Source organism: Urocampus carinirostris, chromosome 3, assembly GCF_059441175.1.
Source record: "Urocampus carinirostris isolate Australia breed hairy pipefish chromosome 3, RoL_Ucar_1.0, whole genome shotgun sequence".
NCBI classification, from domain to species: Eukaryota; Metazoa; Chordata; class Actinopteri; order Syngnathiformes; family Syngnathidae; genus Urocampus; species Urocampus carinirostris.
Window position 1 is genome coordinate 23,571,823 of NC_142351.1, and position 17,401 is coordinate 23,589,223.

At 40.3% G+C, this 17,401-nt stretch overlaps 1 protein-coding gene and 1 pseudogene across 2 annotated transcripts; one reads left to right on the top strand and one right to left on the bottom strand.

Moving 5' to 3' along the window:
• Positions 1–273: 273 nt before the first annotated feature.
• Positions 274–15,965, bottom strand: cables2a (Cdk5 and Abl enzyme substrate 2a). Of its 2 annotated transcripts, XM_088331165.1 has the most exons (9): positions 15,435–15,965; positions 13,252–13,344; positions 11,420–11,497; positions 11,179–11,275; positions 4,367–4,535; positions 4,136–4,233; positions 1,462–1,568; positions 1,188–1,392; positions 274–1,113 (listed from the first exon to the last, which is right to left on the bottom strand). In XM_088331165.1, the coding sequence occupies exons 1-9, from the start codon at positions 15,914–15,916 to the stop codon at positions 973–975; spliced, it is 1,470 nt and encodes a 489-aa protein (XP_088187291.1). In that variant the 5' UTR covers positions 15,917–15,965; the 3' UTR covers positions 274–972. The 2 variants fall into 2 exon arrangements, with proteins under 2 accessions (XP_088187291.1, XP_088187292.1); XM_088331166.1 differs by lacking the exon at positions 11,420–11,497.
• A 370-nt stretch (positions 15,966–16,335) lies between these two features.
• Positions 16,336–16,516, top strand: LOC148369227 (U2 spliceosomal RNA; annotated as a pseudogene).
• The last annotated feature ends 885 nt before the right edge of the window (positions 16,517–17,401 follow it).

Genomic DNA, 17,401 nt, shown 5'->3' on the forward strand with positions numbered 1-17,401 from the left:
TTTGATGGGATTTGAGGGTTATAATTCTCACATGCACTCATAAGCCTTAATAAGTGTAACATATTTTAAAATCACTCAGACATTTTAATCTCCCGTGCAAAAATTTAAAGTAATAGTGGTCACAGGTTAAAGAGTTTTAGGTTTTTACTAATACTGAATTTGTGCCAAAAAGAACAGGTATTTGAAACAAATGATTGGTTTCATGCTGACAGCATATGTACAAAAATATACTGCAGTTTATGATGGACCCCCCTTCACAAAACACCAATAAAGGCCAATTTAAATATAAATTTTAATTATATCAACAATACAAAATTATTTAGTTGACAAGTTTTCCACCAACATTCACAAACAATTATAGTGGTCAGAGGTTTTACGACACTTGTTTCTTTGGACTGAAACATTAATTACGAAATATCACATCCATTAGAGGCATAGGCACTTTAATGCTCGCACGTCCGTGTCCGACAACGAGCATTGCCGCCTGCACCGGAGCACTCAATACATCTACACATCATTTTTCACCATGACAGTTACACATGTCAAAGCAAATACCTGAGAAACCAAACACGTGCCAGTGTCACACACAACATGAACACACGTTACAGTAAACAGAGCTGCCATGAAGTACATAATAGAATACCACAGAGTTGTAAAGCGCCACAATCTAGAGTTCAATGTCTTAAACTGCATAAGTGTCAGTGAGTGTAAAAGGTTTTATTTAAAAAAAAAAAAAAAGTTGTGAAAAATTCTATTTAAGTCATCAAGGTGCAAACTCCAAACTTGACAACCCATTTAAGCTTTTGTTACCACCCTATCATCACAAAGGTGTGTACAGCAGTACCCGGAACAAAAGCTCAAAAACGGCTTCAAAATACCAACGTCACAGTTGGACAAACTCAGTTAAAACTGGTCAACCCCACGCGCACCCAAAAAGTACAAGAAATGTGGGGGCTCGTACGACCCTTCATGCTAGCCCTGCTGCACGAGACGACGATAATGCGGCATAACCTTGCTGTCAGGCAGGTAGAGGCCCATCTCCAAGGCAACCAGCACGGGGAACTCGAGAGGAACCAACTCACGCCTATTGATGCGGAAACGCTCCTCCAGTTTCTGTTGGGATATGGCGGGACATGCGATTAGCAGCCGGGTTAGACTTTTCACATCATAATCATCAATGGCCTCACATCAATGAGCTGCTTAACATCGTGCTTCTTGAGGTCACTGCTGATCTTGGCGGCCAGCAGCACGCATGCGGCAGCCACAAGCTTCCTGTTGGGCTTGTTGAGGCGTCCCTGCAGCACCAGCTTCTCAAAGTAAACGAAGGCCATGGCCGTGGTGACTGGCTGCAGACCGCACTCCTCGCTTACGGTACGCATTTCCCTTTTCAGGCTGATGAGGAGGAAAGTGCTACTTGTTATTGTTTTTCATTGCTTAAGAGCGCGCCGAAAAAGCTCGTACCTCCGAATCTTGCTGAAGGTCAACAAGATGTGAGGGAATTTCTCCTTGAAGGTCTCGTTCATGTCCCTCTTCAGATCTGAAGGTTTGACGTACTCAATAATGGTCGTCTGCAAGGGTAGAAATGACATTACAATTCTGGTAATAATTATTCAACCCTTACTGAAGGTGTTGCAAGTTTGATACTTGGTTTTCAGGTTTTTGATAATCACATTAGGGAAATATCAAATCAACTCACTGAAATTACAACAAAAAGTGTTTATGCCAGTTGGTGGCCTTTCCTTCATTACATCGTTTGCAAAATTATTCAACCCCTTAGATATGCATAACGCGAGCAGCTTCAGCGACAGACTGCTGTCACAGTCTTGTTCCACGGACAGACTGAGATCATTTCTTCCTCATGCCATGAGGCTCTAACTCCACCCGGGGGAGTAAAAGCCCACATTAAACCCCATTCCCACATATGCATATTACCCTATCTTTATTACAGTGTGTATTTCCCGAAGCACTATTTAAATACTCTTATCAACACGTTATATTGAGTATTTTTGTATTCTATATCTTATTTTATTATTTTATTTTTTCAACACAAGGATACTGCTCGAAGTGTGAATTTAGTATGGTCTATAAAGTATATCTAACTAACTTAAGTAGTTGATACAAAAGACTTTTGCCTCAATTATATCCTTAGATATGAAGCATAGCTTTACAAGCTTTTTTGCAGTGATGTACAAGTATCTTTGTCCATTACTCACAAGCAAAGACCTCCAATCTTTAACATTTTGGCATGCGCACTGCCTTCTTATAATCCCACCAGAGATTTTCAATGGGATTTAAGTCTGGTGATTGCAATGGCCACTTCATATTTTCCCGGCCTCCTTTTACAACCAAGCTGGGGTAGATTTTGAGGTACGCCTAGGACCATTGTTCTGTTGGAAGGTCCAGGGTTGTCACTGATAGGATTTTGATCCAAGATCTCCTGGTAGACAACTGAATTCACATTTTTTGCACAAGTTTAAGATTCAATGTACCTGCAGATGTAAAATATCCCCAAAGCATGACATTCCCCACACCGTTTTTATGGCAAGCAGGCTAAATAAGCCTGGATGCTTCACATAGCATGTATTCTGAGTCAGCAGACCAGGATCTGGACTTGATGCATGGTATCACCTGGATACTTCTGCACAGATGGAGGAGATTGGAAATTCTTTTGTTCCTGTCTTGGACTATTAAACAATTTAAATTATTGTCTATGTTTATTGTTGATGTTTATTATATTTGGTCTATTAGTGTCCACTCAGCATCCATTGCAACCTCGTTGTCCTGGAAGGGGATTACCTCATGTGTGGTCCCTCTGTTTCTAATATTTCCTAATGCTGTTTTTTTTGCCATCATTTACCGGTAGGTTTAATATCAGAAGATCTTGTAACTACTACAACTGTGAGCCTGGGCAGCCATTTTAGTCTCTGTAATGATGGCCTATACTAGGAATGTGACTGTTCTTAAATGTGGTTGAATCCTTTTATCAATAAAGTAATCACAAAAAGGCAATTATGGACAATATTTCCTAAAATGTGTTATGTCTTTTGTATTGGTCTATTTAAGATATTATTTATTGTTATTTACATTTGAACCTTGAAAAACCAATTCATTTACAACTCATAGATTTCTAAAACATCCAGAAAATCGAAAAAGTAATGACCAATACATTTCCTAGTCTAAAAAAATCCCCACTATTATTTCCCTCTCCCAAAATAGTAATTTCTTTTTACATGAAAGTAAAGCTACATTTGATATTGACAGATCACCATAACAATTTATCTTTAAGCAACTGTTTAAGGGACATTTTAAATAACACCCAAACAAAACTAATACTAGGGAGAACGGATTGAATTTAAATTTGCTCTTTGTAACAGAATAGAAAGTTGTGATACTGAAATGTAATATTTGGTTTATTTTCCCATTCTAATATGTAAGATCTAAAAATACACATCAAGAATTTATCAAATAATTACCAAATTTGAGAACAATAAACGATAAAATTGAAATTCTTAAAACTTGAGCTTAATTACAAAAACCGGGTTTAAAAATACATCTGATACCACTTTTATTTTTTTAAAGGTACCATGCCAGCAAAGGTAATGAACACTGTGATCTAACCTGTATTTAATTTTTTGAATATATTTGCTCTGAACTAAAAAAACACTACATCCTTTGAACAGTTGCCCCTCAATATTGTGACTTTAATATTCAATTATGTCATTTTTAAGGATGAGCGCATACAAAAATAGGTATCTGGCACCTTAATTTAACCATTGGTATTTGTGACTATGGCTGAATCAAGTATTCACTTGCACTTTAGAGGTTGTTTTAGTCGGGAACTCTAAATCAGGATTTATTGTTTTGTCGTTATTCAAGCAAATTTAAGGAAAATAATATGTTTGGGTTTAATTTAAAAATAAAAGTATTTTTTTTAATACTGTGTTAATGTCCTATTGGGATCAGTATCAGTGAATACTTCAAACATGGGTATCAGTATGGAAGAAAAATGGAATTTGTAAATTCCTAATTTTATTTTGCCCTATACCTACTCTTTCTCTTTTTACGAACATTAGAAATAACGTTATATCGTATTCTCTTGAATCGAGTGGGGAGGAGGACAGAAATCAGCACTTACTATGTAAGATGCAAATATGAGAACCCGCTTGTGTCTTCCGCAGGGCCACTGAGGATCACTGAGCAGATTGGGGTCGTACTCCGTCACCTCTTCCGAATCTGAGGGTTAAAGAGTTGCAATCTTGTTAAGTCCAAGAACTTAACAAAAATCTAAGTTTGCAAGGTCAGAAAGGAGAGGACGCAGGTCTCGCGGTGGAATTCATTGCACGATGCAAGCGCTCGATACCCGTACATGGTTCTTGTGCCACAGTGCTGTTAGGGCGGGCAAGGGTAAAGGTCCTGGGGCCGTTGCCACGGGAACGAGTCGGCGGAGTTTGAGCTGTGCCGTTTTCTGGCACGGCGCCCACCTTCTGTCTCACCAAAGCGTTGGTTGGATAAAGGAACTGAGCGTAGGAAACCGTCTAAAGGAGAGAGCACATGGTCAAAAAGTGTTGAGAGGAATTATAAACTTCTTAACCCTGTCAGACCAAGATTTTGAAAAACATAAAAGAAAATGCTTTAACCACTTAGATCGGGGCTCAAGAATGTATAGCTCATGAGTCAGGTGTGGTTCTTTTCATGATGAGAGATAAAGTTCACGTTTTAATGCATTGAGCCGGGAGTGCAAGACTGTTTCTACTGCTAGCGTCAGGAGAGCTGTAGCACATTTCTACCTTTAAGTATGGTAAGAAGAGAAGTGATTAGGATTTATTCCAGGTTTTTAGGCCAATTAGATGCATCAAAATACACATGCAAGTGTTATGTCTGCCTTCTGCCTTTCCTGGATATGTTCTCTAGCATATAGTTAGCTGTTATTAAAAAAAAGGAGAATGATCAATAATGCGTTTGAGCACTTTAGAAACAAATGTTTATAGATTTGAAAGATGCCGAAGATTCACATCTATAAAAAAAAGGAATGGAGGATGAGAAATCACCTCTTGATTCCCAATGTTAGGACTGCAACCACGTCATCACTGAAGGTAAATACATACGTATCTTTTGCAAGATTTTGTGAAATTTTTACAAAGAAATCTGCTCTCTTGTTTTGAAACCATTATTCCTGACAAAAATGAGGTCAAAATGAATCTCAACGATCTTAAGTAACTGCGGGAGGGAAAAGTAGTTTAACTGGGATATTTGTTGATATGGAACATATGGAAGTTCTGGCATTAATATTCTTATTCAATATATCCTCGGTTAGAGACCGGGTGGAAACATATGTTGGCCTGGAGAGGGATGGGCGCCACCAGGCTGTACTTACCCAGGACACACCACAGGAAATGGAGGCCCTACGACCCGTGTGGTTAAGGGATCCAACAAACCATATTTGATGATATTATCAAACGTCTCACAGTGTAAGAAAAATAGCTTTTGTCTTGAGATCAGGTATGGCAACTCAATGTTACGGTTTGATTTTGTTTTGAAATGTTTGCAAAAAATATATATTTTTAAAGGTTTATGAGAATGTTGTAATATTACAATGCTGTGTCAATGAGATTTTGAAATTTCTCCCAGGTAGTTTTATTCATCACCAGAACAGATAGGTGCAAATGTTTATGCCTCATTAAAAAACAACCATTGCATGATTGATCGCTTGATATAGTAAATAACACAAAAAATAAATATGAAAGTTTGGTTGCTCAGAATTTTTTTTTGCAGATTGTGAGAGTTAGCATTAGCCCTAAACGGCATGCTAATCGCGGTGAGCCAATTCAGACGCATAACAAGTTCAGCCCCCTAGCTAGTCCCACTCCACCCCGGTCTACTGGCTCCCGCACCCTAGTTATAGGTGACTCCATCACCCGTAACATAAAGCTTAGCACCCCAGCCACGGTTATGTGTATTTCTGGGGCCAGAGCACCCGACATTGAGGCTAATTTGAGGGAGCTGACGAGCAAACCTAGACACCAGGACAGGGCTAGCTACACCGATATAGTCATTCACGTCGGCTCCAATGATACTAGAATGAGACAATCTGAGATTACAAAGAAAAATATTGCTAGGACCTGTAATCTCGCCAGAAAGATGAGTCGGCATCGAGTAATTGTCTCTGGCCCCTTGCCTGCGAGAGGCAATGATGAGAGGTTTAGCAGACTAGTCTCGCTAAACCGATGGCTGGCAAGTTTTTGCAATCAGAAGGGATTTAGGTTTGTGGATAACTGGCCTGATTTCTGGGGCCGACCTGACCTGCTGAGGAGAGACGGCCTTCACCCTAACTGGGAAGGTGCTCTCACTCTTTCTAAAAATATAGATTACTGTTTAAGCCTTCCATGACAGGATACACTAGTGCAGGCCAGGTCACAGGTGATTAGTGAACCTGTTACCATGGGTGTGGAGTCTGTAACGCTAGAGCTAACTAGCGCTATGCTAGATTCATGCAATTCACATAGTTTTTCTAGTTTAGAGTGTTCTACTGACTGCACCATACACCCTGATCTATACTATTCTATAGCATCTTCTTCTGTGCCTCTTACCTCTGTTTCTCCCTTGTTAGGTGAGGAGGGAGAAGAAATAACATTATTTTCTACCAATAGTCATCCTGCTACTCCACCGGTCAACAATATTCCTGTGGTATGGAATTCGGGCCGCATCTGCCGTCATGCAAGGCACAAGACCCGGGACCGGCAGTCGAATCCTGTGGTGGTTACCACTAAGGTGCAAAACTCGCGAAAGGTTTCAGCTCAGTCCACAGTGCTGAAGCTTGGCCTTCTTAATATTAGATCACTAGCCTCCAAAGCTTTACTTGTTAATGACCTTATTAATGAACACAATCTTAACCTTATTGGCCTTTGTGAGACCTGGTTGAAACCAAATGAGTTTGTAGTGTTAAATGAGGCTTCTCCCCCTAACTTTGTGAGTGCGCACTTGGCACGACCATGCAAAAAAGGTGGAGGTGTTGCTCTTATATCGGAAAATAGGTTGAAATTTACTTCTAATACCCCTACTAGCTTTAAAACGTTTGAAGCACTTGTTATGAGGTCCTTAATGTCAACACCAATTTATGTAGTTGTTGTGTATCGCCCACCTGGACCATACTCAAATTTTTTGGAAGAATTTTCTGATTTGTTAACAGACTTAGTTACGTATGCGGACAATGTTGTAATTATTGGTGATTTTAATGTTCACATAAACTCCCCATCAAATTCACTTGCAATTGCATTTAAGTCACTGATGGATACATTTGGTTTCAATCAAATAGTTGATGTGCCAACTCATAAAGATGGGAACACTCTAGATCTTGTCCTGACCCGTGGCGTAGTAGCCTCAAATGTTACAGTGTTACCGTATCCTAATGCCATCTCTGATCACTATTTTGTTAAATGTGAGGTGTTGTTTAATGTTTACTGTGATAAGGAAAATATAGGCTTTAGCAGTCGCAATATCCGCCCTAAAACGGTGTTAGCCTTAAAAGAATTATTACCTATGGTAACTGCAGCCTTCCCTTCGTACACTGGGTCTGTTGACTCACTTACAAACAACTTCAATACTGCTTTGGTAAATGTTCTTGATTCTGTGGCGCCCCTAAAGTATAAATTCCGACCCAAGAAGAATACACCTTGGTTTACTGAAGAAACTAGGTTACTCAAACAAAGTTGCAGAAAAATTGAACGAAAATGGCGCACTACTAAGCTGGAGGTTTTTCGACTGGCCTGGTGTGACAGTTTGCTGAAATATAAAGTAGCTCTTGCCTCAGCTAAAGCTTCGTATTTTTCTAAGATTATTGTTGAACATAAGAATAATCCAAAATTTTTATTTGACACAGTGGCGAAACTTACCAGACAACAACTTAACCCAAATGGTTGCACTCATTCTGCTAATGACATTATGGAATTTTTTAATAAAAAGATTCAACTAATCAGGAATGAAATTTTAAAAGAACGCTCTGTTTCCTCCTCCTATATCAAAGATGTGGAGGTGCTAGGTATGGACTGTGTCAGCGGTTGTTTAGAAACATTCTCCAGTTTCAATGAATTGTCCCTTGATAATCTAACACAGATGGTCAGTAGGGCCAAACAAACTACGTGCCTGCTTGATCCGTTTCCAGCTTCACTGGTGAAGGATCTGTTTGAGATCTTAGGACCATCAGTTTTAAATATTATTAATATATCGCTATCCTCGGGTATTGTTCCTGTAGCCTTCAAGTCTGCCGTCATTAAACCCACGCTTAAGCGACCTAACCTTGACCCAGAAAGCCTAGGTAATTATAGGCCAGTGTCAAATCTGCCATTTCTTGCGAAATTACTTGAAAAGGTCGTTGCACAGCAGCTAAATGACTTCATGTCAGAAAATAACCTTTTTGAAACTGTCCAGTCAGCATTTAGAGCAAATCATTCTACTGAGACAGCCCTTGCAAAAGTAACCAATGATCTCCTTTTAACAATAGATTCTGGTGCCTCATCAATGTTACTGCTGCTGGATCTCAGCGCTGCTTTTGATACGGTCGACCACAACATATTATTGATTCGTCTAGAACGCATTGGTATCTCAGGAACTGTACTCTCGTGGTTTAGGTCCTACCTGTCAGACAGGATGCAATGTGTTAACTATGGCAATATGACCTCTAAACAATCTAATGTCCCTTGTGGTGTTCCTCAAGGCTCTGTACTTGGCCCCCTTCTTTTTAGTATTTATATGATCCCGCTTGGTGACATTATCCGCAAGTATAATATTAGTTTCCATTGCTATGCAGATGACACTCAACTGTATGTGCCACTGGAAAAAACTGGACATTTAAGTTTTAGAAATCTGGAGGATTGCCTTACTGAGATTCAAAGATGGATGTCAAATAATTTTTTACGCCTTAACCCAGAAAAAACTGAAATGTTGATTATTGGTCCAGCTCACTGTCGTCATTTGTTTTCAAACATTACCCTGAACCTAGACAAATGTAATATCACCCATAGTGACTCGGTCAAAAATCTAGGTGTTATATTTGATCCTAACCTGTCGTTTCAGTTACATGTGAAAAATATTACTAGAATAGCTTTCTACCACCTCCGTAATATTGCGAAGATTCGTTCAATGCTGTCCCAATCAGATGCAGAGATTTTAATTCATGCGTTTATTACTTCTCGGCTTGATTACTGTAATGTATTGCTTTCTGGTCTCCCGATGTCTAGCATTAAAAGTTTGCAGCTGGTTCAGAATGCGGCAGCTAGACTTTTGACTAAGACTAAAAAGTTTGAGCATATTACACCTGTATTGGCCAACTTGCACTGGCTCCCAGTCCACTTAAGATGTGACTTTAAGGTTCTCTTATTAACATATAAATGTTTGCATGGGCTTGCACCCTCTTATCTCTCCGATTTGATTTCCCCCTATGTTCCTGCACGGAGTCTGCGCTCGGAAAATGCCGGTCTACTTGTGACTCCGAGAGCCAAGAAGTCTGCGGGCTCGAGAGCGTTCTCCATCCGGGCCCCGGTGTTGTGGAACGCCCTGCCTCTGGAGATAAGATCTGCAACCTCAACGGAAGTTTTTAAATTGAGGCTTAAGACACACTTCTATTCCAAAGCATATGATTGATGCCCACCTTGTATTCTGTTTTGTCCTGTCTTTTTCTGAGGCCTGCCTGGCTGATACGAAGGAGAAGGATGATCTGGGATGGGTCAACGGACCGGGGTCTGACCTGCAGCATGTCAACCCCTGCATTTACCAGCTGGCGTCGTCGTTGATGTCATGCTCTTTCCGGACATTTTCAACATTTTACCTAGTGTTTACTATTCTGAATACAGTAATGCTAATTGTAATTCACCCTGTTCAATCCTGGAAGGGGGATTACCACATGTGAGGTCCTTTCTCAAGGTTTCTCTTTTCTCCCCACACTGAGGTTTTTGAGTTTTTCCTTGCCCGCATGCTGGTTTGCTGGTTTAAGATGAGGTAATTGTGTAATTTTGTAACTGTAATCCTGTGCAGTCCTTTGAGACATTTTTGTGATTAAGGGCTATATAAATAAATTTGACTTGACTTGACTTGACTTGAGTTCTACACCTGGAACTGGGCTTATACACAAATGGCCCACCAAGAATCATTGTGAGTCTGAACAACAGCACCCAATGATTATGTTAATGTAGAGAAAGTCAACAACAAAAACAGATTATGGAAAAAAAATGAACATTCAATACCGTATTTTCCGTAATATAAGACGCACCGGAATATAAGGCGCACCACCAAATAATAGTTTTTGTCATATATAGGGCACACTTGACTTACAAGGTGCCAAATTTGCAACCCATTGTATATAACAGGAATCGAACCCAGGTCGAGGTGGTGAAACGTAACAACTAAACAACTACTGACAAACGTGACACATGAAAAGGCATTAGATATTGTCTCATTATCACACGAATTTTACTTACGGAGCTAGATAACAATGTTAGAGATCGGAGAAAACAAAGTTCTCATAAAAGATGTAAACACAAAAAAAAACAGGAAGAGGACATCAACTATTTGGATGAATCGGACAAAGCAATCATTTACCTAATCGACTTTGATTTTTTCCATTCTCTAACATCCCTTTCTGGCACCATGAGTAAAAATAGTGTGATAAAACCGAATGCTTTTCCGTATTTCATCTGCATCACTGATGGACTAGTGGTACGTGTTGCCGCTCTAACCACCATGACCCGGGTTTTATTCCCGCTGCATATAATGGTTTGCGATTTTGGTCAGTGATGCTTTTCGATTGATCAATTGGTGCAAAATATGGTAGTCTACCCTAAAACCTAGCGTAGTAAAGCAATCGTATAAATTCTGTATGCAGTTCCAAGCTTATCCATCGTATTTAATGATCAAATTTCTGGCCGATTTGGGACTTTAGTCACGAAAATACAGTATTTTACCACACTGGATCTTGCAGGGTTCATAAATATGTGAGAAGAGACGCCTTAAGATGTAAATAATAACAAAAAGTGACTTCAGTAAAAGCCAAGACAAGCATTTCATATAAAGATTGCAACAGCCTGGATGATGTAAGCTGCAGTGCCTTGATGATGTGTCATAACAAGACAGGTTTATTTTCACTTGATTTGATACCACTTCTCTGGTCAGTCGTGCTTGCACACTCACTTGGTCACAAGCGCCCAGCTCCATGCCCTCAAGCGAAGGAAGCAGGTCAGCCGCCACCAAGGAGGACCGCCTCCTCTGCATCTCCAGCTTAACATCACTGTTTACGGACAATAACAAGGCCGGTCATTTCTCCTTCCGCGTGGTCCCCCAACGTTTGGATGATTACAAACAGAAAAGAAGTCGAGTAGCAGATGGACGCATGATGATGATGGAGGGAGGGGGAACGTGCTTTCCCGTGTACCTGAGCTGAGCAATCTCTCCATAGGGCAGCACTGAGAAAGCGGCATATAACGACCGCCTGGCACAAATCAGCATGATCCTGCAGGGCACAGCAAGTACATGCACACAACAGACGGACGCGTCAGTAGACGGACTACAGCCCATGACATGCTGTCCTGGTAATGGCCGAGTCAGCCACTGCGTCACAGATCCGGGTCTCATAAGAAATGATAAAATCCATTATTTTTACTTGACTGGAGGGAATTATTATTAGGCGTGACGAATTGGCTTTACACTCCGTTTGACAATACTGTGCAGTTGCCGGTTTTGAGGCAAAAACAACAGGCCAAGATGGCAAGTAATTCAGGCCAATAGAGATGGCTGCATTGTGTGCGATCATTGGGTCATTGGCAATTTAAGAAAAATAATTACACCCAAAAAAGGTTTTATGTAGTGCAAACAATATAATTGTGGATCTTAATCACCGCAAAAACTAATAAATCCTACCCCATTGACTAAGTTTTTACTTATTTAGTTATTATTCTTCTCTATTTTAGTACTCTTAGTTTTAACATGTTTTTCTGGTTAAATAAAAACAATGAATTACATACTTTCTCTTTATTCTACTATTTGTTTTGACCTGTTTTTCAGATCGATTAATTTTTGAAACATTTTAATGTGATGCTTATACTCTAGTATATCTAATTGAACCTACTGAAAAGCTAACAATTATATTCCAATATGATTAGATAAATAAACAGCCATTTCCCTATGGCTCTGTCAGCAATCTATACAAAAAACAAATGTTATTTTTATAAAAATCGCCATTAAATGGAAGTAGCCTGTATTGTTCAGTACCATCAGTATCCTATATTTTACATATTAGCAAAAGTGGGTTAAAATCTCTATGGCATTTTCTATCATTCACTAAACTAAAATGAAATAAGGTACACAGAGAAAGAATGCAAAGTGAAAACAAATACACGATTCCCGGTGTACAATATATTAATGAATCAAGATCATCTCAGGGACTGAGATTGGGGTTGGATGTGGCCCGCGGGTCAGTACTTGAATAGTAAAATAAAGAAAGTATATTTAGAATGACCAACATACAGTGCAAATATGGTTAAATATATTTTTGGGGAGTGTGTCAGGAATATATGGTGGTTGTGTGCATAAGCACAGTTCATTAACGTAAACAAAAGCATCCAAAGTCAAATTAAATGTATTGAACTAGTGAAGCATTTTTATAGTTTATAAAATGCCAAGTAACTAAGTTTCGTTCAACAAATCGAAATTCAATCTAACATTGGGAGTGTATTTTAAAATTCAGACGGCCCCTAAATGCGGACAAATGGAAAGCTCATGGACCACAACAACTGCATGAAGCACATTCTTATTCCTGGATGGGCCACTTGACACATTTGGTTCAACAACAATTGACAGCTTGAGCACAACATAAAAGCTGCAGGTCATCAACATGAGCTTGTGCCCTTCATCTTCTCACCACTTCCCACAGGAAGAAACACTTGTAATGAGCATGAGGTGAAAAGTGAAGATGTCAGAACAAAATATAAGCCCCACACCACATGGCATGCGATTGGGAGATATTTCAGGATGGCCTGAAAGCTGAAGGGACTCAAGTTACTGTCAAAACAGGGTGCAACATGCACTCACTGAACTTTCCTAGTAAAGCAACAGAGGATGATTAGCCTCACTGAGGCAGCACCCGTCTTATTATAATCCCCTTGCAGCATTTGTTTGGATCTGGGTCTCATGAGAGCGATGCTGGTGGATGCAAGGCCATGCCAAAACAAAATGAATATTACACTGTTGCAAATGTATGCGCCTCACCTGGATCCTCTGGTATCATACTGCCTCATACTCTTGATGAAGTGGACCTTCTTTGGCACTTTGTGTCCAGGCGAACCGGATGCGTTCCTCAACCTGTGACATCATCCACATGGCTTGAACATTAGCGCGAGGCAGTAGCAGATCAAGTACACGCATTTAAGTATTTGGGGAATTATTAGGAAAATTGTACATCGAGATGTAAAATTGACGACGCATGTCCATCTTGACGCTTCTTGGACCAACAATCAAATTTGACTGATTAAAAGTAAAATTGTAATTGCTGATTCAGTGATTTGTGAGTCAAAAAATATTAATCTAGAATAAAAATCTATTTAAAATATTGAAAGTAATAAACAAATCCAAAGGATGCTTGCCGCACTACCAAGGAACGTTTCAGAGAGCCAAGATTCAAGCCGATTAGCCAGCGCCTCTTAAGATCTCGGATGCCGAGTGGACAATTCACATAGCCCAAGCATCTTTCATACAACTGCTCTGCGTTCCTCACTGTATCTCCACTCTGTGTATAGATCGTGATGAGAAGAGTTTGTGTCTCTTGGTGTATTCACAGATTGTGTTTCAAGCTGGAAAGTTCGTGAGGCCCATTGTCATGCTACCTAAACGCAAAATCAACCCATTTCTGTATATGTGTTTACCTTTAGAACCTAACTGGTTTCCATTTGCTGTCTCTCTATCAGTTGGTAAGGTCCTCGTCTCATGGTAAATTTGACCAGTAAGTGATAGATATAGGGGCGTGGCTACTTTGCGGTTTTGCAGCGGGTTCTGCCTCCCAACAACCGCGATAACTGAGGTAATATTGCTTAATTGCCATGCCAATCAAATGATAAATAAAAAGGTTTATTCATTTGTAAATCTTACTGTGCCTCCCCAGACATAAAGCTCACTGCACGTCACTGGAATATGTAGTTCACAGCCAGACACGTACCAGTACTGTAATTACATTAAAGTACACAGTTTGCTTTTCAACAAAAAAATTGAAAGCCGCATATTGTAAGATATGACACTCAACAGTTTTTCCCAATTGATTTAAGATCTAGTATTAGTATCGTCACGTCGCTGACCGTCAATGCGGGGGTCCAGCTCATCTCTGAAGAGTGGCATGACGCATTGCACTAAAGAACAACTGAGACTGGATGATGAAGGTGCTGTATCTGAGAGAGATCAGGAGGCTTCTACTGCTCCTGGTAAACATGGAAACCAGTACTTTTTGTTTCATGTGGGGGGAGCAAACCAGTCTGGGGAGGGATAGTCACCGCCAAGCTGAACTAACTTAAGACACACCACTGGTGGTTAAGGGATCCGTGAACAGTGTTGACGAGTTGTTTTGCAAAACAGATGTATTGGCCAACATAGAACATCACCTACAGTGGAACCTCGGTTTTCGAACGCCTCTCAGTTTGGACAAATCGGTGTTCGACCAAAAATTTCGAGAAATTCTTGAGTCACTGTTTGGTCAAAAAATCGGAGTTCGAACGCCGGTACGCTAGGGTGTGATGCTGAGCGGCGTACGGGTGTTTTAGCCCCTAATTATGCCTCCGAAGAAGGTCGGTGCAAGCAGGACAGGTGAAAAAAGACAAGTTGTTTGTCCAACTATTGCCTTTAAGAAAGACATAATAGCTAAATATGAAAGAGGAGTACGAATTTCCGATCTTGCTAGTGAATACAGCATGGCTAAATCTACTATCAGTACGATAGTAAAGAATAAGGAGGCTGTGAAATCGAGTGATGCGGCTAAGGAAGTTAGCGCTATAAGCAAGCAACTGCCGCAAGTTTTGGAAGAGGTTGAAAAACTTTTGAGGATTTTTCTCTCCCCACCGTCCACCACAAAGGAAAGAAATCCTATTCATAATTCTTTTTTTATTGTTACACGTTCATGTTAGCGTAATCTTTCGTACGGAAGATTACGCTAATGTTTACGTTCATGTTAAACATTCAGGGTGTTGGAATGGATTAAAACGATTTTACATTACTTTTAATTGGAAAAACGATTTTCGGTGATCGACCAAATCGGTTTTCGAACAGGGTTCTGGAACGGATTATAATCGAGAACCGAGGTTCCACTGTATTTAGATATTATTTTTTTATCAAACATCCAAATTGAAGAGTTAAATGTGTATAGTTTCTATTCCTAACTGTCAGGAAATGCTACATGACAAGACACCAACCTGGGTCGAAAATCTTGCGCCTGGGCGGCGGGCAGTGGGCTCACAGCGGGGGTCGCACGGCCACGGGAGACGAAGGACTGGTGGCCGCCGGTCAACGGGGACAGCGGGGTATCCAGGCCCTCGGCCGAACCCCCACACTCCAAAAACACTTCATTAGCCCCGAAAGACTTCCCCGGAGGAGCGAAGACACCGGCGAAACTGGACGAAGAGCTACTGGCCGAAGGAGCGGGCTCCTCAAACTGGGACGCCGACCCTTGGTTGTCTGTCAGCGGGGACAACAGCGGCTCCTCGGGGGCTTTTCGCAAGGCATTGCCTTGCTTGGACTGAGACTGAGGCCGTCCGTCGAGTGAGATATTGCTGAGGAACAAAACGGCCGCCTGTCTTCTTTTGGAATCCCTAGTTTTCTTTCGGTGCTCTCGGTGTGTTTTGGCCGCTTTGCTGCTGCTGCCAAGGGACTGAAGGCCGCATACAGCCGTTGCCATTCTACGTCCAACTAGTGATTGCTAGTCGGCGTCGAGAGACAAGGAAGTGGGCGCTGCCATTCAGCAAGACCCGCCTCTCTCGCTTCCCTATTGGCAAAAACTTTCCCATTTCTAAGTAACTGATTGGATAGAGTTGCTGTCTAAACGCTATACTGTCTTTAATCTCGGGGTTGATTGGTTCAGTTGGCCAAACGACATCACTTATGTTATTTAGCATTATTTTTCTGCGTTTAAACATTCTCTTTTAAACATATTTTAATTTGATAGTTGTTTTCAAATGAAACATTTAGCACTAACAACACATGATTTTACATTGACCTTAACTTAGAGCAGTGCTTCTCAATTTTTTTTGTCATGTCCCCCCTCCGAAGAAGAAATCCGCCTTCCCCTTTTTATTTGAACTGATCAGGTAGTATCTGTTCTTATCTCGGCCTTTTGGCTAAGATCAAGTGTAGTATCTGTTCTTATCAGATATCGCTTCTTGGCCTTTTGGCTATGATCTGATTGATTTTTGTAATGGGGAGATGGAATAGGAGCTTGCTCCATCCACTCCACGCATCGGCCTGGTATTGCAGTATTTCCGGAAACGGTGCATTCGCACTGATTGCTTCTTGGCCTTTTGGCTAGGATCTTGGCTTAGCCTCTTGGCTAGGATCAAGTGTCTCGGCCTGTTGGCTGTGAGGTGTATCATGATTTAACTGATAATGGATAATGGATAATGGAAAATCGACAATGACAAAAAAAACAAAAAACATCAGATAATATTGGTGGGGACAAACTAATTGTTCAATATTTGGTGGTAACACGTCACCGCCACACTAAAATCTAAGTTTATAATAATACCTCAGTTGCCTCAAGTAATAATAATAATTTGTATTCTTACTGAGTTGTTCATTATTCACATAAAAAATAATACGAACAACACTTGCGTGCATAAATTCTGCTACTATCAGATCTGATGATATAGGTGTACCGGAAAAATTACTTTGGTGTAATATTGTGAAAAAGTTTCAGAAGGACACATCCTGACTCAGGTAATGTTAAACCAGTTCTCGGCCTTATACGCATAGGAAAAAGGAATGTCTGTATAGTGTTGTACCATATTACAGGCTAGGGGTTGGGAACCTTATTGAGCCAAAGAGCCACAAAAGCGAAAATATTTAGATTTTTCTTTTAAAGCGAGCCATACCATATATTTTAAGACAAATACAACAGAACCACCAAACCCACTTTCTAGACAAAAGCTTCTTCTTCAGCACATTTTATTTCACCGTGTGATGTTTGATGATAAAATCTATGAAAGAGCCCGTGCCAAATATCAATAGAAATACACCACTTAAAATTAATCTCTTTCCCTCAGTTACTCAAAAGTGTTGATTCTCATTTTGACTGCCATTTTTGTAAAGTCATGTTTATTTTTATAGCCCTTAATCACAAGAAGTCTCAAAGGGCTGCACATACTACAACTATTTTCTCAAATATTAG

Coding starts and splice junctions, on each gene's coding strand:
- cables2a (XM_088331165.1), bottom strand. CDS start 15,916: ATGGCAACGGCTGTATGCGGCCTTCAGTCCCTTGGCAGCAGCAGCAAA. Junction 4,234..4,366: donor CACTGTGGCACAAGAACCAT/GTACGGGTATCG, acceptor TTTAACCCTCAG/ATTCGGAAGAGGTGACGGAG. Junction 1,393..1,461: donor ACCTTCAGCAAGATTCGGAG/GTACGAGCTTTT, acceptor CCTCCTCATCAG/CCTGAAAAGGGAAATGCGTA.